At 51.7% G+C, this 22,541-nt stretch overlaps 1 protein-coding gene across 1 annotated transcript; it reads left to right on the plus strand.

The window, feature by feature from the left end:
• The first annotated feature begins 5,765 nt into the window (after positions 1–5,765).
• On the plus strand, positions 5,766–22,506 carry GPR161 (G protein-coupled receptor 161). Its single transcript, XM_069479099.1, has 5 exons — positions 5,766–6,139; positions 11,704–12,428; positions 18,110–18,214; positions 20,411–20,530; positions 22,250–22,506. The coding sequence occupies exons 1-5, from the start codon at positions 5,766–5,768 to the stop codon at positions 22,504–22,506; spliced, it is 1,581 nt and encodes a 526-aa protein (XP_069335200.1).
• Positions 22,507–22,541: the final 35 nt, after the last annotated feature.

The following is a 22,541-nucleotide window of genomic DNA, read 5'->3' on the forward strand; positions in this document are numbered from 1 at the left end:
AATAGAAAGAAATTATCTGGCCAATTAAAATTTAGAAAAAATTACCCAGGCATGGTGGCACATGCCTGTAGTCCCAGCTATTCGGGAGGCTGAGGCAGGAGGATCGCTTGAGCCCAGGAGTTTGAGGTTGCTGTGAGCGAGGCTGATGCCACGGCACTCACTTTAGCCCGGGCAACAAAGCAAGACTCTGTCTCAAAAAAAAAAAAAAAAAAAAGATATTACTTCCCATAATAAAAAGCCAGGGGGAAGGTGACTTCAGGATTTATTAATTTATTAGCTTAAGATCCAGCCTTTGTGCTCTGCCACGCTCAGCCCTTTGACTCAGCGTCTCCAATGGTCCAAGAGGGCAGCTGCAGCGCCAGGCTCTCCCTCTCTCTTTGCCATTAGGGTCATTAGAGAGGTTTCTCTTCCTGGTGTCTTCAAAAGATCGAAGCAGCTTCTCCCAGATATCTCCCCCTCACCCCCCAACTTTTCCTCCTGCTTAATTTGCCACAACTGCAAGGAGGAAGGGAACACAGTTACTGGTTAAGACCAATCAGGATCTAGATCCCAGAACTAGGGTTAGGATTAGTCTTCCCTGACTCACTTGAAGGAGGACTGGGCACCAGAACTAAGTCAGGTTTGCCAGTGAGAAAAACCAGAATGGTGTTGGGTAGCACCCAACAGTATCTACTACTCCCATTCTCTCTAACCTCTCCTGCTGTCCTTCCATGGAACATATCTTGGATCTTCTTATCTTGTCCTTCCTGTATCTGGACTTTGATTCCATATTTTCAATTTCTTAATCTTTCTGACTGCATTCTGAGTAATTCCCACAGACTTCTCTTCCAGCTCACCATCTTCCTCTTTAGCTAAATTTGCTGTTTAACATACCCATTGAGTTTGTAATTTTGACGATTAAAATTTTAATTTCAAGAGGTTCTAATTGGTTCTTTTTTGCAATTACATATTATTTTTTCATGATATCTTCTTCTTTTATTACGGTTTCTACTACTTTTCCTTTTAAAGCTCTTAATTGTATTGATTTTGTAGTCTCTTTCATCTTTTTCTGTTAATTCAGGTTCTTGGAATGTCGATTCTCCTGTTTTTTGTCTTGTTGACTGTCTCTCATGGTGAATGCTATGTGTTCACTTTCATCAGGTGCTGTTTGTTTGTTTGTTTGTTTGTTTCATGAGTGTGGAAATTCCCTTCAGAGCTAGTTTGTGTTTACTTCTGCCAGCATTAATTTTTACATGGGTTTCTTAGCTTGGATTTCTGTGCCAGGCAGAATACATTTGGAATGCTCTTCAGCATGGCACATGTCTTAATGTTTCTCATGGAAAAAAATTTTGGTACTCCACCCAGAGCCTCAGGTCAATGACTGTGTTTTTGTCACTTCCCTACGCCAGTGGGAGTTTTTCCAATCACTTTTCCACGAAGAGCGAAACTCTTCTAAAACCTACTCTTTATGCAGGGTATTGGTTCCAGTTCTTTGCCTTGTGGGCCCCAAAGTCATCCTCCCACATAAAATCCTGTGCCCTAGGGTACTTGAATTAAATCTAATACCCTTCTGGTCACAGGTGTGAGATTAGTACTCTGGCTTTGAATTTTTTTCTCTGTTACTTATGGGTCTTGTTTTCAAGTTTGGCTTTTTTTTTTTTTTATTAGAAAGTTTTGGGTCCTATTTAATCCGGCATTTCTACTCATTTGGAGTAGGAAAGATGTTCACATAAACTAAGTCCACCATGTTGCTGAAGAGACTCCCATAATAAGTGAAATACATTATACTTTGCTTGGGTAAAGTGTTATACCTTATAAAGTACTCCTATTCATTGTCTCATTTGCCTTTTATATTTTCAATTTCTTAATCTTTCTGACTGTGTTCTGAGAAATTTCCCTGGACCTATTTTTATATTTATATTTGAATAGTAAGTTCATACTGATACCTCCAATAACCAATCTAACACCATGAGGTTCTTTCTTACCTTCTATTCTATAATTTGTGTCTCCTTTCTCCCACAATGAGCAACTTGGTTCCCAACAAAAGCATGTATACTCAATTGGTCTACACTCAAAATAGTTGTAAAACTATAACACCATCACCAGCATCTAACCTACTAAGTAAACTTTAGTAGTTCTTTTATCTGTTACAATCAAAACATCATGTTTAAAAGCTACATGACTTAAGTCTTTGTATGATTATAGTATCAATCTAATATACATTAGGCTTATTTTTTTCTATCTGCAATCAATTTTAGGTTACTTTTTGCATTCATTTTGATTTTATTATTTTAGTATGTAAAATATTTACATGGATCAAAACTATAAAGAACACTTAGAGAAATTTTATCTTAATTTCTGACTTATCTCTGCAGTGTATCTTTTTGAATAAATAAACATGTATATTTGTGTGCCTGTGTATTCTCATTTCAACTTTTTTCTCATTTCCAATTTTTTTTTTACAACTAGTGCCTCAATGAATAAAATAACCTTGTACATCTGTTACTTTATATTAAGAACCTGTATATTCAGGGTGAATACTTAAAAACAGAGTTGCTGCGCCAAAGGGTGCATTTTTGTATAGTTTTGTTGGCTGTTGCCCAATTCCCCTCCTTAGGGCTGAGGCATTTGCGTTCCCACTGGGAGTGTGGGAGAGTGCCTGTTTCCCCACGGCCTTGCCGGCAGGGCGTGCTGCTAACCTTCTGAACTCTTTTGCTGGTCTGAAAGGAAAGAAATGGTGTCTCAGTGTAGTTTTAATGTGCATGCCACTTATTTTCAGTGAAAATGGGCATCGTTGTGTATGTTTAAGTACCATTGGTTATCTTCTGTTGTGAACTCTCTGTTTATGTCTTTGTTTTCTGTTGCTTATAACAGAAATCTGAAACTGAGTAATTTACAAAGAAAAGGAATTTAATTCATACAGTTGTGGAGGCCGAGAAATCCAAGGTTGAGGGGCTGCATCTGTGAGGGCCTTCTTGCTGGTTGGGACTCCCAGCCAGGTGGCGCAGGGCATCGCATGGCGAGGGGGCTGAGTGTGCTACTCAGGTCTCTCTTCCTCTTATCAAGGCCCTAGTCCCACTCCTGTCATAGCCCATTGGCCCATTCCTCCGTGAATGGATTTGTGAGAGCAGAGCCCTCATGACCCAGTCACCTCTTTCAAAGGCCCCACCTCTCAGTACTGCCACACTGGGGATTAAGTTCCAACGTGAGTTTCAGAGAGGACAACCATGCAAACCGTAACAGTCTTTTATCCACTTTTCTTGTTCTGGTTTTTCATCTGTTTTTCTCTTTATTTCTTAGGAATTCTTTATAACTTAGGATGCTTAGTCCTTTATCTGTGATATTAGTTGTAAATATTTTCTCCCCTTATTTCATTTGTCTAGTGTTTCAAAGTCTGTTTTCTTCTTTTTTAAATTTTATTTTATTTTATTTTTATTTATTTATTTATTTTGAAACAGAGTCTTGCTTTGTTACCAGGCTACAGTGAGTGCCATGGTGTCAGCCTGGCTCACAGCAACCTCAAACTCCTGGGCTCAAGTGATCCTCCTGCCTTAGCCTCCCGAGTAGCTGGGACTACAGGTGTGTGCCACCATGCCTGGCTAATATTTTTAGTTGTCCAGCTAATTTCTTTCTATTTTTAGTAGAGACGGGGTCTCGCTCTTGCTCAGGCTGGTCTTGAACTCCTGACCTCAAGCGATTCTCCCAGCTCAGCCTCCCAGAGTGCTAGGATTATAGGCATGAGCCACCGTGCCTGGCCTAAATTTTATTTTTCAAATTGACAAATAATAATTGTACATATTCATGGGGCACATAGTGATGTTTCCATACATACAATTGTAGTGATCAGATCAGGATAATTAGCATATCCGTCATCTCAAAAGTTTATCTTTTTTTGTGTTGAGAATGTTTAGTATCCTCTTTCTAGCTACTTGAAACTGTAGAACACATACCTATAAAGTGTATTCATGGCACAAAGCTGGAGTAACTAATTTGTTGCATAACTGAATCAAAATTCAGAATATTTTAGAAGCCTGAAAATATGGGCCAAAATGCACAAAATAAACTTTAGTAGAAATAATGTTTTGTACTTAGGCTTAAAAACATTAATTCCGTATGTTCACAATTGGGGACATCTGCCTTCACAGAGATTCATGTATGTATAAACTTTGGGTCTTAGTTGATCGTACACTTATATAAGCCCAACAGAATGATGTAGGTGTTACAGGAAAATGTATTTTGAGAGTGAATAGTGGAAGGGGATTATCCGGATCATGGAGAACATTGCGCCTTTGGACCTGACACTTCTCGGACCACATCCAGAATGGGATGTTCAGTTTTGGGGACCACAAATCAAGAAAGTTTGTAGACATCTGTGAGCAAGTCCAGAGCAGGGAGGCTGAGTCAGTGAAACTGTATAGTGACAAATGATCAGGAACTGGAGAAATTTAATCTGGAGACGGAAAGCAAGTAATTTTTGAAGTATTTGAAGGCTACCAAGTGGAAGAGGGGTTGGAACTGTTTGTTGCTCCGGATAGGAGGGCTAGGGTCGGTGGGTCTAACCTGCAGCACAGTCGGGCCCGCTGTGAGGGACGCGTCCTTACTGGCATTTAGCACTGCCGGAAGGGGAAGGGCTGCCTTCTTAACCTGCACACTCCTGTGGCCAAAAGTGTTTGGACAGAGGCCACAGATCTGCCAGGCGGGGTGTGGGGACGGTCCTCCTGCCATTTAGGCAGTTTAAGCACCGGCGTTCTTGTCTGGTTTGCGGAAAGCAGTCTTTCCTTCTGGTGTCTTCTGTGTGTCAAGAGCGAGAGCAGGTGGGGAAAGTGATCTGTGGGATGTTTTGCTAATGAAAGTGTATGAAGAGTTTTTGAGAAACATTACTTTGTAGGATTTAATGTTGAAACATGCCAGCCTTGAGTTCTAGCCAAGATCCTGAGCCAGCGTCCTGAAAGCAGGGACTGCCCCTTACAGTGGTGCCTGAGGGCCAAGACCTCGGACGGTGCCTCCACTTACCCTAACAGTCAGCGTTTGCCCTCCCCCGCCATGGCTGATGAGGGCAGTAACGACCTCCCCACGTAAACTGTACTTGATTAAAACCCTGCTCAGGGAACTCAGAACAGTTCCTATAGTAATCTTGCTATCAAACTTTTATGTGCACACAACTAAACTAGGGATGGGCTTACAATGCAGATGTTGATTCTGTAAGTCAGAGATGGGCCTGAGATTCTGCATCTCTGGTAAGCTCTCAGGTGACAGTGATCCCGCCCGTCTGGCCCACCCCGAGGAGCAAGGGTCTAAAAGCAGCAGTCTGCAAAGTGTCTCCCATGGGCCACCTGTGACAAGCTCCTGCACCCTGCCCCAGCCTACTTGTTTAAAATGCACTTTCCTGGGCCTTACCTGTGATCTCTGCAACCAGAATCTCATGGTGCAGCTCAAGCGTCGGCTTTTTGAACTGGCCTTCAGGGGACTCTTAAGCACATTAGAGGTTTTGAATCACCTGCCCTGGGGAAATGGATAGGGTAGTTCAGACGGAGGAGGAAATCGCTCAGGGGGACACAGTGAATCCCACACAAAGTTGGTTGTAGAAAATAGGCCACTTATGTAGTGCTTGAGTGGGGAAGACTGGCTGAGGGTTTCTGCACCAGCTGGTGACCTGGGGCACGGCATTTTAACCTCTCTAAGCCTCAGCTTCCTCTCTTGTAAAGCGGAGATGTTGTGATTTGATGAATCTTGTTCTTCCAGTTGTCCAGCATGCTCTGCCCAGCCCATGCCGGGGCGCACTGACCATGAGCCTCAGCTCCTCCCTCGGCCACAGGAAGGAGCTGCGTAACCTCACCGCGGAGGAGGCTGGTGAAGGGGGCGTTATTGTCTCTGAGTTCATCGCCATCATCGTCATCACCATTTTTGTCTGCCTGGGCAACCTGGTCATCGTGGTCACCTTGTACAAGAAGTCCTACCTCCTCACCCTAAGCAACAAGTTCGTCTTCAGCCTGACCCTGTCCAACTTCCTGCTGTCCGTGTTGGTGCTGCCCTTCGTGGTGACCAGCTGCATTCGCAGGGAATGGATCTTTGGCGTGGTCTGGTGCAACTTCTCCGCCCTGCTCTACCTGCTGATCAGCTCGGCCAGCATGCTCACCCTCGGGGTCATTGCCATCGACCGGTAAGCTTGCCTCAGACGTAGAGTTGAGGGGCCACAGAATGACCAGGTGCAGTGACTTTCCGACCGTTTTAGCTCCTTGAGAGAGTGTCAGGGGCCTGTGCCAGGGAGGATGAGCAAGCCGAGTTCTGCCCCTGCCTCCCTCTCTGCAAACAGGCATGTCTGGTTTTACTGTCTATATTGCACACAATTTTATTCTGTTAAAAGAGATTCCCCATTGCTTACAAAAGTAGTTCTAGAAACCAAACCTCCATTTTGCAGTTTACAGGTGAAGACACAGAAGGTGAGGAAGGTGAAGGGAGAGAGGAGCTCTGGGGCCGGCGCTGACTCTTGCTCCCCAGCCGGCTGCCCGCTCCGGCTGGCTTTGGTTTTGGCCGGAGCTCGACTGGTGGAGCCCAAAGAGGACACATCGTCGCTCCTCACAGTCCAGGACTGAAAGCAGAGTGGGGGAAGGAAGACAGTGACACCTGGGAGAGGCTGCGTGCGCTTTTAGAAAACTGAGTAGCTCCCCGCTCAGCGCGGCTGGCGCACGGGAAGGTCTGGCACTGCCAGTGTTCCTCCTCCGCTGTCTCTTGGGTCCTTCCCATGCCCGGGTCGTGCTGTCAGGGGCGGCTGCACAGGTCTCGTGGGCATTGGCAGTGGCTTCCACCCCTTGTTTATTAGGATTTTGCTGACAGTCACTTTGTTCATCGCAGACAGCGGTTGGACTCTATAAGAACAGCTTCCCTGTATGTCTTTTTTTCTTCCGGTAATAAAAGTAATGCAGAAAATGTAATGAATGAAATAAGAAATACTCATAATCTAATCAATCAGAAGCAATCCCTGTTTACGTATTTAATATATTTGCCTCCAGTAATTTTGGGTTGTATCCAGTAAATTTTTGAAATGGGCTCATGGAAAACGTATGGTTTTGTGACTCGCTTTTTTTTTTTTAGCCTAACACGTGATCATGAGCATTTCCTTCCGTCTGTACATACCCTTCAAGAATGTGATTTTTAGTGGCTCTGTGCTATTCCATCCTGTGGATGTATTCATAGCATTTGAGCCGAGTCCTAAATAGCAAGTGGCATCGCGCAGGCATGGAAGAGGTGGAAGGGGCCCCTCCAACTAAAGGAGCGGCTTCTATTTATTCAGTTGGTAAGCATTTATTAAGCACCCAGTGTATGCCTGGCACAGTGGTTGATGCTGGGAATACACAGCTGAATGAGGTGAATAGACATGCCGAGAAATTCGCAGTGTAGGGGACCAGGCATGTGGTGAGATATCTTCGGGACCATATGATGTGTTTACAATGCCAGGATGTCTGAGGTGCTGTGGGAATGCAGAGGAGGAGAACAGACCGACCGTGGTGGAAGTGCATGGGCCGTGTGCTGAGTGTGTGCTGTCTGACATGGCTGGAGCCCCGGGGCAATGGCGGGACACGGACAGCTTCCTCCCACTAGGGCTGTAATCCAGGCCCCTCGGGCCCCACAGCCTGGCCCCAGGGTTACCAGTGACAGCGGCTGGTGGAGAAAGGACTCCTGCCTCACTACCGTGGCAGCTTATCAAGGCCTGGTTATCTTTGGAAAATAGTTCATTTTCCCTTGCACAAGGTGGATTCACAGTGCTTTGGCCAGATCTGTATGACTAAAATACATAGATGCTGTCAGATTTGGTGTCTTCAGATATTTTAATGGCAGGTGCAATCTACTTTTGCTTATTGGTCCTTCAGGTGGCTTGCAAACACAAATTGCCTGGACCAACTACTATTTTTATGTTCACAGAAATGATCATGACTTGGCCAGTCCAAGGTTTCTCCACGTCAGCACCGTTGACATTTGGGGCCAGGCAATTCTCTGTGGTGCGGAGCTGTCCTGTGCATTGAAGGATTTATAGCAGCGTCCTGGCCTCTATCCACTTGATGCCAGGAGCACCTCCCCAGTTGAGACAATCCAAAATATCTTTAGACATTGCCACATATCCCCAGGGGTTCCCAAGTGAGAGTCCTAGCTAAAGAAATCTGTCAAACTGGTTGGACAGATGAGCCCGAAATGTCCATCTTGTAGCCCCATGAAAAGAGAGCAAAGACAGAGTATACAAAGAATGGCTGCCTGGAGTGAAATTCACACTTCAGCGTCAACATCCTAAACCAGCCGAGTGGAAACAGGGCCAGTTGGGGGTGCCATTTCACCTATAAAGAGTGTCACTGTGACTAAGTCTGTAACTATTAATATGAATAAGTCTGTAACGTGTGGTCACCTCTAGCATAGCTGTGAAGCTGCCAGGATGCCAGGTGCATGTAAAATTGTTCTTATATTTTCATTCCATTTTTGGTGGATGAAACTGCAGGTCTAAAAATAGAATTTCAATACATGAAAGTAGCTAGAACAATGGGAAGGGTAGCGAGAGCGAAGATTACTAGTGATTTTAGGAGACTGTTCAGTGTAAGTTAATGTGTTTGCCCCGAGGTAGCTGGAGTTGGCTTAGATTTTGTGTTTTAAGTGACAACACCTTATTAAAGGCTGGGATTGCAATCAAACTGGTTGGGCTTGTGGCAGGAGAGCTTAGCCTCTGGAACACCTATGTGCTGCAACGTTCCGGTTACACGTGACACCATGAAATCCTCCCGTGGGTTCAGGGGTCGTGGTTGGGCTCATGTCTGATAATGAGTTAGAGAAAAGATTGAGAGCCTCAGAAGACAGAACAGAAGCAAAAGAAAACCCCTGTCTTTGGCTGGTATTAACCCATAGGCGAATAGGGAATTTCGTTAGTTCTGTGTTTTCCTTTGAATCTACAACTAGTCCTAATGAAGCTTCAGCTTAAAAAAAGAAGTTTCAGGTCTATGATTGAGAACACATAAACCCATTTTTTTTCTAGGAGATGTGGAAATGTTCTGTATCTTAATAGAGGTATAGATTCGTGCATTTCAATGTATGTAAATTTCACTCCCCTGCCCCTTTCCCCAATACTAAATACAAAGTAACCCCTGGAGGGTGTGGCTGTACCTGGGCAGGGCTGTGATCTGTGGGGCTTTTGGGACTCTAGGAGACTGACCCCAAGGGAGCCAGCACCCAGCTGCACTGCCCGGGTGTCCTGATGGGACTCAGGACTCAGCTGGGAGGAATCACCATCATGTCCCACTGGAATTGGCGGTGCCCGAGCCTTAGCCAGCGAGTGACAGAAACATTTGTTACCATAAAGTAATAATAAGAAGTGGGTGTTGAGAAGAGCCAGAAGGAGATCTGGCAGAGGACAGCGCGTGAATCATAATCACGTTTATGACTGCCAGGACAGGGTTGGTCAAAGGACCAGGACAGCTAACATTCACCAGACCTGGCCTCCCACACCCAGCTGTATACCCGCCCTGAGGTGTCTGAGTTTGGAGTGCCTGTGTGCTCTTTAAAGGGACAGAGAAAAGTAGAAATCTTTGTCTTGTTTCTTTTTGAAAGTGAAGGAACCTTCCTAGAACCCGTCTTACGCACCGCCGCCCCCCCCCCCCCCCGCCAGCCTCCAGTCCCACCCTAGCAAAACCCCCAAACCCCCTCACTTTCCATTTGCCGGAACGATGTTTCAGCAGCCCACCTGGCAACGGGAAGGAGACCACTCTAGTGGTCTGTTCATCTCCCGGGGCTTAGAAGGGCCCAGCGTCCCGCGTGGGTCAGGGAAGCTTTTCAGGGGTACAAGCAATGTGAGGCTTCCACCCTCGGGGGAGGGGGGATGGGGAGAGGTCAGTGGTCAGGCAGGGCACAGGCTGCCCCCACTGCCTTTGAAGAGTGGGTGTGACTCAGGCCTTTTATGCGCTCTGTCCCATTCGTTCCGGGAGCAGACCTGTGATGGGGGTTCTGTAATTTCCACTTTGCAGATGCAGGAACTGAAGCTCTGAGAGGCTAACTCAGCTACCCAGGTCACATGGCTAGTAGACATCAAACTTCCATCTGAACTTGAATGTCCAACTCCAAAGGCATGCTCTTTCCATTGGGTTGCATGGCCTTTGCAAGATGCAAACCCAATATCAGTGTAGGACAGTAATCGCCTTACCCCAGGCCAGTGTGCGGTGGTTCTGTAACCCACACCGTGATCACGGCTTGTCCTCAGGCCCCACACACCTACGCGCTGGCCTCCCAGGCTAGATCTCGGCTCGGCTCGCAGCCCAAGACCAGAGCAGCCTCAGGCTTAGCCCTGCTTGGGAACACTGAGGAGCGAGCACCTCCAGTCAGCATGTGGCAGTTCAGCTGCTGGTGCCCAAGGGTGACTCAGGAAGGTCCCAGTGGAGGAGGCGGTTTCCCAGGTGACATGTGAGGCATGTAGCCACAGTCATTGCCCAACGTCCTGGCTGTACCAGGCAGCATTAGTGTGGCCACCCCTCCCCTTCTGCACATTGCCCTCAGGGGAAGGTCTTGTTTCCCTTGAATAAAATGTCTGGGTGGGGAGGGTGGTGGTTTGCTATCAACCCTACGGTCTGAGTCCTCCCACCCATTCTGGTTAAAGGGCCCGTCCTTATCTAGGCCTACAAGGCTCTGTGTGCCCTGGCGCCTGCCCACCCGGCTGGCTTCTCGTCTCTTCTCTCCACCTTGCACTCTGTGTTCTTGCCTGATTGTGCACCATGCAGCTTCCCCACTGAGCAAGTGCTCACTTTCGTCTCCATGCCTCGCCAAGGCTAGCTTTCTGCCTGCGCTGGTCCTGGGCCAGTGCCCCCGGCCTTTCGAGACCCGAGTCTGGAGTGTCACTTCCCCCAGGGAACCTGCTCCAGCCCTCCAGTCCGGAGGAGGGCACTCCTGGCCTGTTCCCTCCTTAACAGCACTAAGTGATTGGGAACCACCCTCTGGTGCACGGACCCTGGAACGTGATGGCTTGCAAGGAATCGCTGGGCATGTGTGTTGTGGATCATAGATTGCCTGGGTTTATGTCTTGTTTCTTCCATGTATCTGGGGTGGGTTATTTAGCGTTTTCTCTGCTTTAGTGTCCTTATCTGTAAAATGAAGATAATGATACACCCCCTGCTCAGAGCTGTGAGGATTCAGCGCGGCCCTTACCGCTCCAGACTGTCACAGTCTGCTTAGGTGTCTGTCTTCCCCACGGCTCCTCGCCTACATTTTCAGATCACAGCATGGGACTTGGCAAGTAGCAGGCCTTCGGTAGATGTCTGCTGAGTGAATGAAGCCCATAGTCCTTAGACATCACTGTGGTTCTTAATGACCCCTCTGGAAACTGACCTGAATGGATTAATGTCAGCAACAGCAGAACTGATCTGGCCCAGTGCGTAATCCCCCGGGACCGCTGTAGATGCCTCGAGACTGGCCACACCTCCAAATAGGAATGGGTTCTGGTGTCGTTTGGAAACAGAACTGTCCGAGCTCTGTTCTTGCTGGTGTCCAGCTCTTCACTCGTGGAGAGTCTTGCAGGACCGTGAAGCATGGTACAGTCGATAGCTTGTCCGAGGACTGGGAGAAGGGGCCGCCAGCATTCACCCCGAGGGTCGGACGTGAGGCATACAGCAGAGCCTCCTGGGCAGGAAAGCAGCGGGGGCCCACCCTGGGTGTCCTCTCTCCCTTTGACTCCTCTCTCTCGCCCCCTCCGTCCTTTTCTAGCTACTACGCTGTCCTGTACCCCATGGTGTACCCCATGAAGATCACGGGGAACCGAGCTGTGATGGCGCTTGTCTACATCTGGCTTCACTCCCTCGTCGGCTGCCTGCCACCCCTGTTTGGTTGGTCACCCGTGGAGTTTGACGAGTTCAAGTGGATGTGTGTGGCCGCCTGGCACCGGGGACCTGGCTACACCGCCTTCTGGCAGATCTGGTGTGCCCTGCTGCCCTTTCTGGTCATGCTGGTGTGCTACGGCTTCATCTTCCGAGTGGCCAGGGTCAAGGCCCGCAAGGTGCACTGTGGCACGGTGGTCATTGCGGAGGAGGATGCCCAGAGGACGGGGAGGAAGAACTCCAGCACCTCTACCTCCTCTTCGGGCAGCAGGAGGAACGCCTTTCAGGGTGTGGTCTACTCTGCCAACCAGTGCAAAGCCCTCATCACCATCCTGGTGGTCATCGGTGCCTTCATGGTCACCTGGGGCCCCTACATGGTTGTCATCACCTCCGAGGCCCTCTGGGGGAAGAACTCTGTCTCCCCGACCCTGGAGACCTGGGCCACGTGGCTGTCCTTTACCAGCGCCATCTGCCACCCCCTGATCTATGGACTCTGGAACAAGACGGTTCGCAAGGAACTACTGGGCATGTGCTTCGGGGACCGGTATTACCGGGAACCGTTCGTGCAGCCACGGAGGACGTCCAGGCTGTTCAGCATTTCCAACAGGATCACAGGTAACTGGGGAACTCGCTAGGAAAGGTGCTCTGTGCTCTGCGGCAGGGGTGAGCTGTGGTCCTCTCAGCCACGCGGGCCTGTTGGAGAGCAAGTCCTGAGGCTGACTGTGGCCTCAAGACTCAAAGCACAGACTTCCTTTGGGGAAGGAACATTCTAGGTACCCACTGTGATTCCCAGGCAGCTTTCTGTCACTCAGCAGCTCGAGGCCAGCAGAGCTCCCAGTGTGCATCCCAGAAGAATGAGGCAGCGGATGTCACTGTTCAGAAATCCGTTTTCTCTAACCCCAGCCTTGGCCTGCTGGTCTGGAGAGTGTAGTTACTTCTGCACTAGGGAAACAAGAGTCCCAGTGTTGGAGCAGCCTCCCCTCTCTTGGCAAGTCCTTTCCTTCCGGTGTTTCCTCTTGTCCTCGCTTCCTGTCCACCCAGCTGCCGGTCCAGCCTACCCCCTGTCCTCGACTGTCCTCCACCCTGGGCCTTGCCTCACAGGTCAGGGGTCTCCTCGAACAGTCCTTGATGATTCAGGGGTGTCAGTGCCAAACCTCAGCCTCCACTGAGATGTCACCATCTTGTGCGCCCGAGGCTGCTCCCCCATGTGGTGACGGGCCCGAGCGCGCAGGTATCTGGACATGGTCCTACCACCTCTGATGAGACCCAGAGGAATTACTCTAGTTCTATCTAATCTAGGAGTTAGATTTTTTTTTTTAATTTTTTTAATTTTGAAATAATTTTAGATTTACAGAAGAGTTGGAAAAACAGCACAGGGAATTCCTCTACCCGCTCTGCTTCCTCCTGTAGTAACATCTTGCATAAGCATAGCACAGTTCAGAAACCTAGGGCAGCGACGCTGGGGCGGGGCTGCTAACTACAGGCTCGATTCGGATTTCACCTGCTGCTCCACCGCTGTCCTTTTCTGTCCCCGGATCCGGTTTAGGACCCCACATTGTTTTGGTTGTCGTATCTCCCTTTGCCTTCTCAATCTTTGACAATTTCCTAATCTTTTATGACATTGACACTTGTGTACACTCATCAGGTTTGTTTGTTTGTTTGTTTACTTAATTTTTTGAGACAGAGTCTCACGCTGTCTCCCCTGATAGAGTGCGGTGGCGTCAGCCTAGCTCACAGCAACCGCAAACTCCCGGGCTCAAGTGATCCTCCTGCCTCAGCCTCCCGAGTAGCTGGGACTACAGGCATGCGCCACCACAGCCAGCTAATTTTTTCTATTTTTGGTAGAGATGGGGGTCTCACTCTTGCTCAGGCTGGTCTTGAACTCCTGGCCTCAAGCGATCCTCCCGCCTTGGCCTCCCAGAGTGCTAGGAGTACAGGTGTGAGCCACTGCGCCTGGCTCATCAGGTATTTTGTAGAATGCCCTTCACTGTGTGTTTGTCCGATGCTTTTCAAGATTAGGGTGAGGTTTTATGTTTCTGGCAAGAATGCAGCAGGGGTGATATGCTCTTCTTAGCGCATCCAGTCAGGTGACACATCGTCAATATGCCTCATTGCTAGTTACGTTACCGTTGATCTCTTAGGTCAGGTGCTGTCTGTCGGCTTTCTCCACTGTCAAGTCACTAATTTTTCTGTTGTAATTAATAAATGCAGCAGAGGAGATTCAACATTGCAAATATCCTGCTTCCCCTTCAGCCTTCACCCGCTGTTTGTAGCACGAGTTGGGGGGGTCTTGCCTCCAGCTGTTATTACCATGTTGTTCTTAAGGGAGGTGGCCAGATTTTTAGCACCAGGTTTGAGGGACATCGTCACCTGGCCAGGCCACTGGAAGAGAGGTGTTGAGGGTGCTGCGTTGGGACTGCAGTTTTAATCTCTTGCAGGATGACTTTGGGCATCTCTTCGAACCATTCTCATTAATTTTTCTCCTTCATGAAATGAGAGGTCTCAGAAGGGTGAAAGAAATAATGACTCTTAATTATAAATACTGAGTGACAGTGATGACGGGAGATCCTTCCAAGTGGCACGAGCCACCAGCATCACTGGTATTTCATGGACGATGGAGTGTTATTTCTTGGGGAAAAAAGGAAGCCTGGGACTTTTTATTTTGACCATAGGGGGAAAAAAATCTCTCTGTATCCCAGTATTTTAACCACTGAACCGCCCACCCCCTGCCAGTTAGTTGCAAACCCACATTTCCACGCATGACTTGTGATCCGCAGTACTTTCAATGTTTGGCTTCATCTCCCCGATTAACTTACTTATTCAGATTTTGTAAAATCTCTGGTCTTCTAGGCAAGAAATAATAGATGTTTTCTGTTTCAATGAAGTTAAGAATGAGGAAGGAAAAAAAAAATGAGGAAAGAGAATGGAGGAGGAGAGGGGAGCTAGAACAAAAAGACGCATTTGCTGTTGGGGCCAGGATTTTCCATACGAGTCCCTGTGACTGTCGTGGAAGAGCTGGCGGGCTGCGGGCACAGGCGGGAGCGGCAGCTGTGGTCGGCTGGCACGTCCCGGGCAGCTGCGGTCTCGTCTTCACTCAGGGAAAAGCAGCCTGGAGGGCTGATGGGTTCCGAGTCGTTGGCTTCACCCAGGAATGGGAGTGGGGGGATCCTTGTGGTTCTTCCCAGAAGGTCCTTGTGCCCCAGGAGGAGGCCACCAAGCGTCAGCAAGAGTCAGGGACCAAAGCAGAATGAGGCCGCCCAGCCCCGCCGCGCACCCTCTGCTGTCCACGCCAGGAGTGCGCCCGCCCCGCCGATCTGGAGGGAGAGCCCTGGCCTCCGCCTCAGGTCCCTGGTCCCTCTGTCTGAGCCAGGGCTGCCCAGACCCCGTGTCGCGCCCTCTGTGGGCATCGCTTTGATCTGCAGCAGATCCGAAGCCCAGGTCACTTTCCCTGCCAGTGGCTGCCCTCGGCACGGGGTGAGGAAGATGATGAGGTCTGTTCCAAAGCCAGCAAGAAATGACTTGGAGCCTCTGTTTTGGTTTTGTTCCTCGCCATTTGTGTGGGTCCCTGGAAAGTTTTAACCAAAGAAATCAGTAAATGGAATCATAAACTTCCCTAAAAGAGTGCGCGTGAGCAAAGGCAGAGGCAGAAGGCCACGCACATGTGGAGCCTCCCGGCTGACTCGGATGTCAGGAGTGTCATAAGCACTTGGCAGTGTTTACTTCATACATCGTAGTAGATTTAAACCGTAACCAATGGATTTTGGTTTTTGCATTGTGTTCTCCCCAGACTGAAGAAGTGCACGTGCTTAGGCTTTCCCTGCGGTGCCAGCAGTCACCGGGCCACCAAATGCCGTCTGCTTTCGAGGGCTCATTAGCAGATTCCCACAGGGAGGGTCACCTGGGGGTTTAGATCTCCCGGCTGCCTGGAGGTTGCCGGGCAGCGCTACCTAACGGGGGACAGGTCAGCCCTGGCGGGGACAGTGGCTGCGAGTGCTGAAAGGTGAGCTGAATGCCAACATTTGGTCTTAAGGTGCTAAACCACAAATCCAAAGCTGACAGGTGGCCACTGGCCACTGGAGCCAAGGAGAGGCCTTCAGGGGAAGGGGCGCGCAGCCCGTCCGTCAGCCCTCGCCGGCAGATCCAGCCCCTTCCCTGCAGCCAGGACCGGACAGCCTCTCCAGATGCCACTGTCACCTGGGGCTATTGCGTGCATGAATGGACATGCCTGGGGACAGAGCCTTTCCAGGTGTCTCCTGGGGAGGAGACCCCTGCTCACAGTTACCCAGGGGAAACGCCTCACTCCAGGTTCTTCTTGGAGGGGTCTGGGCTGGAGGGGAGGCAGGGAGACCCCGGAGCCTTTGAATTTTTCTCCCTTGCTTTTCCAAGTTCCTTTCCTGGTGGCACCTGGAGGTCGTCCTCTTGCTTCAAAGTGCCCCGTTCTCTGTTCTCTTAGTTCCTCAAGGGTACTGTGACTTTTACCCACTGTATGCTTCCGGGGAGCCATGGACCTGTTCCCTGGGGCTGTGCCTTTGTGCTTTCTTGTTTGTTTGTTTTTGAGGGGTTGGGTTGGGCCCAGCCCAGTAGATATATTGTTTCCTGTGAAAAATCCCAGGGGTGAGTGCAGGGTTGACACAGAGTAGAGGGATGCCACCTGGCCACCCTGCTTCAGACCTTTCAGCGGAGCCGCATGGGCCTGGCTCCAGTGATTCCTCCCACTGGGGAGACCCAGACATGTTCCTGGCTTTCACCGCAGCCTCAGAGATGGCGTCCAAAACCCACTGTGGCTTCAGCTGTCCCAGTTGGCAGGGAATGGCCCCACGGGCTCCGCTCCCCGAGCCAGACATCCTGTGAGCACAGTCGTGTTCTCAGGCCAGGGCCCTGGAGGGGACAGTCACGTGCAGGGGCAGGTGTGGGTCTTCTCTTGTCCCAGCCCCGACCCCGACCCCCAGTAAGGGACAGCGATGAGCAAGAGGTTCTGCTGTGGCTGCCCTCGCCTGCCACCGTTTCCTCCATGGCGCCAGGGAAGACGGGAGAGTATGTTCTGGAGCCTTGTGCCCTCGGAAGAGTTACGATGAAAGTAGAGGATGAGGTCTCTGTCACCTGTGAGTGCACTGTAGGACGCGATTGTCCCTGGTTGATCCCCTTCAGCCTACCAGGCAGTAGGTCTTCCTTGTGAGATCTAAGGGGTTTAATTTTTTCTGCCATATTTTGAAGTCCTCAGAGCTTTGTGTTATCTCCATGTTCCTTTTTTTTATAGCTTCCAACTCTTTTTTTGTGGATTCCTTATTTTCTCAACTTCCTGAGGATACCCAATTATAATTTGTTTTGCTTTCTTATAAGCTCCCTGTATTGTCTCTTCTGAGATCCATTTCTTTTTTCTTTTTTTTTCCACCTCTGTCTTTCATGCTAGTACCTTTCCTTAAATGCCTAGTGATCTGGGGGTGTCCCTTTGCCTTTAATAACGAGGCCCCGCAGGGAAAGCCGTGGGGAGGCCGTGACTGAGGGGCGGCCTGGCAGGGCTGTCTCACGGGCACCCAGCTCTCGGGATCTGCCGGTCTTTTCTCAAGGCAAGTGGGTTCTGGTTCCCCAGTGCCCAGCCCAGGCTGCGTGGACAAGGGGCCAGGGTCCCTCTGATGAACATGTGGATCCTCACTGTTCCCTCAGTCTTTACCATGTCACCCGCCTCAGCTGTGCCCTTGGGTCACTCTCTCCACTCTCCTACCAACACAAGGCCAGGTGCCCGGAGCCCAGACTGCGGAGAGCAGTGGAAGGGCCCAGCTGCGTCCCGTGGGGACTTTCTGTCCCCTGGGCCCCAGTTCCTGAGCTGCTGGGGCCTCCCCCACGGCCAGCGCCATTCGCACCCTGGCAGTGACCTCAGCTCATTGTCCTCACCCATCTGCTTTCCGGCTTCTAGGAATTCTCTCCCCTTCGGGTTTTAAGCCTCTTTTAAAAAATCCATTTTTGGTGTTCAAGTCGGGTTTCAGGAGGTGAACGTGGCACCGAAGACCTCGGAAGACTGTTCGGCTCCCACCTGCCTTCTTGGTGTTTGACACTGTCAGGGCAGCTTCCGCTTTGGGGAGCCCGGCCAGTCCTGACACGCTGGGACAGGAACAAGGGGCGCGTGGGGCAGGAGCAGCTAACGTGGCCTGTCGTTCGGGGGCTGAGAGCAGATGTCGCCGGGGGGAACAGCGGGAGCAGGAGGGCGGGGTGGGGCAGTCTGCGGGGAAGCCCAGATGGGAAGGTGACCTGCCTCGGCAGGGAGTGGTCACGCCTTCAATGCCAACTTTGCCTTTCAGACCTGGGCCTGTCCCCGCACCTCACGGCGCTCATGGCAGGCGGACAGCCCCTGGGGCACAGCAGCAGCACGGGGGACACCGGCTTCAGCTGCTCTCAGGACTCAGGTACCGTCATGCTTCGTGAGCCTCTCACCTGTGTGTTTCCCCGATGCCGGTGCGGGAGGGGTGGAGCGACATTTCCCACGGGGGTGGGGGGTGGAAAGGGCCCAGGGCAAGAACGATGAGTCTAAGTTTCCAGTCCTGGCTTTGACTCTTCGGCTCTCCTGTGCCCCAGTTTCCCCCTCTATAAAACGGGGAGCTCAGGTCCTGTTCTCTGAGCCACACAGTGCAATCTTGCGGTGGAAAGCGAGTGAAGCCTTGCACGGTTGGACTGCTAACTGAGCATGCGTTGTTACTAAGTAACCACTGGCCACGACCGGCCTGGCGTCAGCCTTGCTTGTCAGTCTCCAGGTGGGGCAGGGGCCGTGTCATCTTAGCGTGTTGCATGATCTCTTTCTAAACGCTCAGAGCTCCCCCGTGTGTGAAGCGGGGTAAGACCCCTCTGCCAGGGCGCTGTCTTTGGGAATAGAAAGGCCTGATGAACGTGAAGCGCCGTCTCCGTTCCCGGCACGGAGGACGCCCTGCAGCAAGGCCAGCGGAGCCTTGTCGTCCTCGTTCGTTTCTGGCGCCCTTTGAGATGAAACTCGGTCTCCCCGCAGAAGCGCATCTCCGCCACGATCCTCCACCAGCCTCCCCTTGGCCCCTGCTAAGGGATCTTGCACCCGCAGGGCTGCTCCTCCCTCGGAGGTGTCCGAGCCTGTTCCTGGCACTCGCGGGGAGCCGCGGCTGCCACACCCTGGCTCCGAGGCGGTGTCAGGAACCACACAAGGCCCTGAGTGAGGGGCACGTGGGCAGAGGCGGGAGGGTCTTGCAGCTTTGCACTGCTGAAGAGCCAGAGCTCCTGGTCTCATCTGCCCATCCTGGGGCCGGTGTCTGTCCCTGCGCTGGGGCGTGGTGGGGTGGGGAGGGGAGCGCGGTTGAATCCTGGGGCTGGAAGCCATGAGCGGAACACAGCAGGGCAGCGGGCATTGCACTCTGAGCTCCCCATCTCTCTGCAGCTGGGGACAGCGGAGACAGGGACGCAGGGACGGCTGCGAGGCTTCTCTGAGGAAGGGGTGGCACAGCCGGAGAGTAGGTGGGAGGTGGCCAAGCGCAAGCAGTGAGGGAAGAGCAGGGGCCGTGGGGTCACAGGACCTGGGCGTGGGTGTCAGCCATGTCATTTGTTAGCATTTATTAGTGTCCCTATCAGTAATGACTGCCATTGATTCAGCCCCTGCTGTGTGCCAGGCGCTGGGCTAAATTTTTACGGATCTCAACTCGTAATCCGCGCAGCGATTCTGTGAGGCGGGTTGAGGGATGATGCCCATGCTACAGACGTGGGCAGGTACGAGGCACTGAATAACCTGTTGCTGATGCCAGGTCTGTTCCACACCGTATTCCAGTGCCTTCCAAAGGGCGGCTCCTGCCGCAGGCCAGGTAATCGCACCTTCGCCCGGCGGGGAGCTCGGAAACAGCACGTGAGGAGCTCCGGGCCTCCTTTCTTGAGATCTTGCGGGTGAGAGCTGGGCGCTGAGAGCAAGGCTGGGCCACCACTGGTCCCAGGGGCGGGCGGGGCACTGTTGAGTGACAGGTCCTGCCCCAGCCCTCCCTGCCCTCCGCCCCCATCTCCCTCCGCGCCTGCTCTGCCCAGCTCTCTCTGATGCGAGTTCCTTGACTCTCTGCCCTCATTTCCCCACTTTTTTAGGGGTATATTTTTGCTACACTTGATCTTAGCCAAAAGGCCAAGAAGCGATTAGGGGTATATTTTGAATCCGTTTTTGCTCCCCAAAGAACTTTGCATTTTCAAGTTGTAAATGTTAATTTAGTGCAACATAATCTTAATTGTGGTAGAAATTCAGACGGCAAGAAGAATCGCTCAGGATACAGAGTTCCTGTTAACAGGACCCTGTCCTCGCTCGGCCTGCGCCCTCTCCCCTCCGCGTCGGGCCTGGCAGACCCCGTGTCTGGGTCACGGTCGCTGCGGCCCATAACCCCCTGCCCTGGGCGGCCTTACCGTCGTTTCCATGTGGCCGGAGCAGCCCCGCTGGCTGTCTGCAGACTCCATGGAATAGGACGACAGGTGTTCGGTGGGCAGATGCCGCAGGGCAGTTAGTGCCTCGTTATGGGTCTGAATGGGACAGAGGGGGCCGGGGTGCCCAGGGAGGGGAGAAGAGGGGGACTTGGTGTTGCCGGTTTGTGTGCACAGTCGGCCCTTTGTTTTAGGGACGGATGTGATGCTGCTTGAGGACTACACATCTGACGACAACCCTCCCTCCCACTGTACTTGCCCACCCAGGAGAAGGAGCTCGGTGACATTTGAGGATGAAGTGGAACAAATCAAAGGTGGGTTTCTGTGACAGATGGCTTCAAGAGAGCAGGGAAGAGGAAAGGACCGTAGAGAAATCCCTCGGCTCAGCCCTGCCCACCCCGGAGCCGTGGCCTCTGCCCACCGCTGATTCCTCCCGGCCCTGCGGGTCTCGCCTGAGCCCTTCGCGGGACTCTCGGAGGCGCGGCGGGTGGTGGCTTCAGGGTCCCCCCACACAGCCCGGATTCTGAGTCACATGTTGCCTGCTGGACAGAACGGTCGCCGAGCCCTCTTTCCCTTAGCCTCCTTCCCGTGTGGGTGATGCGTGGTTGTAAATCTGACCCCGCCCCCTCCGAGCCTCAGTTTCCTCCCCTGGAAAGTGAAATAATGGCCCAGTGAGGGCATCCGTTAGTACCTTCCTGGAGCAAAAGTGCCATCTTGCCTGTCTGTCGCCCTTTCTGCAGCTGCGATGGCGCTTGAGTCCCACAAGGGGAACGGCCCTGCGGTAGCTCAACCCCTGCATTTTTCTACTGCATCTGCTCCCAGCTCAGCCCCAGCACCCTGGTGGCCTCGGGAGCATGCTAATTAGGAGGGTGACGAAAGAGCCGCCCAGGCTGCCCACAGACTGGTGAGGACAGCCACCAGCATGCCTGGGCTGGGGGCGTGGCACGGGAGTGCGGGGACTTTAAGACCTAAGTTCTTCAGAAACACCGGCTGTGAAAATCAATGGCCCGGTCAGAGTTAGGTTCGTAATTAATCACATCTCTTCCACCGCCCCTCCCCGAGCTCAGAACGAATGGAGGTCAGAGAGGTAGATACAGCAGATTCTAGAACAGACCTTGGACTGCCAGCCACATGGGTTTTATAATGTACTACCCTTCACAGAATAAGTGAATTGAACCTCTCCCCAACCCCAGCCCACACAGGGCCAACTTGCCCCATCATGCCTGCTTTGTGGAGGTGGCAATTAGAGAGCAAGGCCCTGCCAGGGGAGTCCCCTCCCCGAGAGTGAGTGGCCAGGCAGAGGGACGCCAGAGGTCCCCCCACACCTTTCCCTCTTGGAGTGTGGCCTGCAAGTCGCCCCCTCTCCAGCAGAGGTGGGGAGGAGGGTAAGTGGCCCCCCCAGATGTCCAGACAGATGGGCGTGAGGCTGATATTAACAATAACGGGGCAGTGGGCGCAAGGCAGAACAGCCACCTCCCTCACGTCTGTCCCTTTACTTGTCAGGGGTTCTAATCCTCTGTAGGGGCTTGAACCGTTAGTGTCACTTCCAGCCCTGAGGTTCTCCACGACCTTGGGGAAGCTCTGAGCAAGTGTGGAGAGGAGAGAGATGATTCTCGGTTTTGCACGTTTGTAGCTGTAGATTTTACACTGCTTCAGGGAGCAAAAGGACCGGAGGACTCTTTCAAAGATGTAAAAATTTTGATGAATAATGCTAGAAAGTGTTTATCAGGCCTTTCCAAGCATCTTAGAAAGAGTGATCTGATTTAATGATCATAGTCACCCTGTGAAATGAGAGGTGTCTTATTACCTTCTCTTTTCAGTTGAGGGAACCGAGGCTGGATCAAATCACTTCTCTAAGATCTTCCAGGTAGAAAGTCGGGGAGTCAAGGCTTTTACCCTAGGGACTCTGACTTCACAACCCGTGCCCTTGCCCTCCCTTTGCGTCCCCTCGCCGGGACAGCTGGCAGGCATGTTCCCGGGGTGGTCGCTGGTCCCGGCTCCGGGGCTAACCTTCCTTCCGCCTTCTCCCTCAGAAGCCGCCAAGAACTCCATTCTCCACGTGAAAGCCGACGTACACAAGTCCCTGGACAGTTACGCAGCCAGCCTGGCCAAAGCCATCGAGGCGGAAGCCAAGATCAACCTATTTGGGGAGGAGGCTCTGCCAGGGGTCTTGTTCGCCGCACGGGCCGTCCCCGGGGCCGGCTTCGGGGGCCGTCGAGGCAGCAGGACTCAGAGGCTCCAGCTGCAGAGCATCGAGGAAGGGAACGTTTTAGCTGCAGAACAGAGATGAAGGCCCGGGGTGGGCTGGGGCCGGGGCTGGAGCGG

The sequence above is a fragment of the Eulemur rufifrons genome, chromosome 8, assembly GCF_041146395.1.
Source record: "Eulemur rufifrons isolate Redbay chromosome 8, OSU_ERuf_1, whole genome shotgun sequence".
Taxonomy (NCBI): domain Eukaryota; kingdom Metazoa; phylum Chordata; class Mammalia; order Primates; family Lemuridae; genus Eulemur; species Eulemur rufifrons.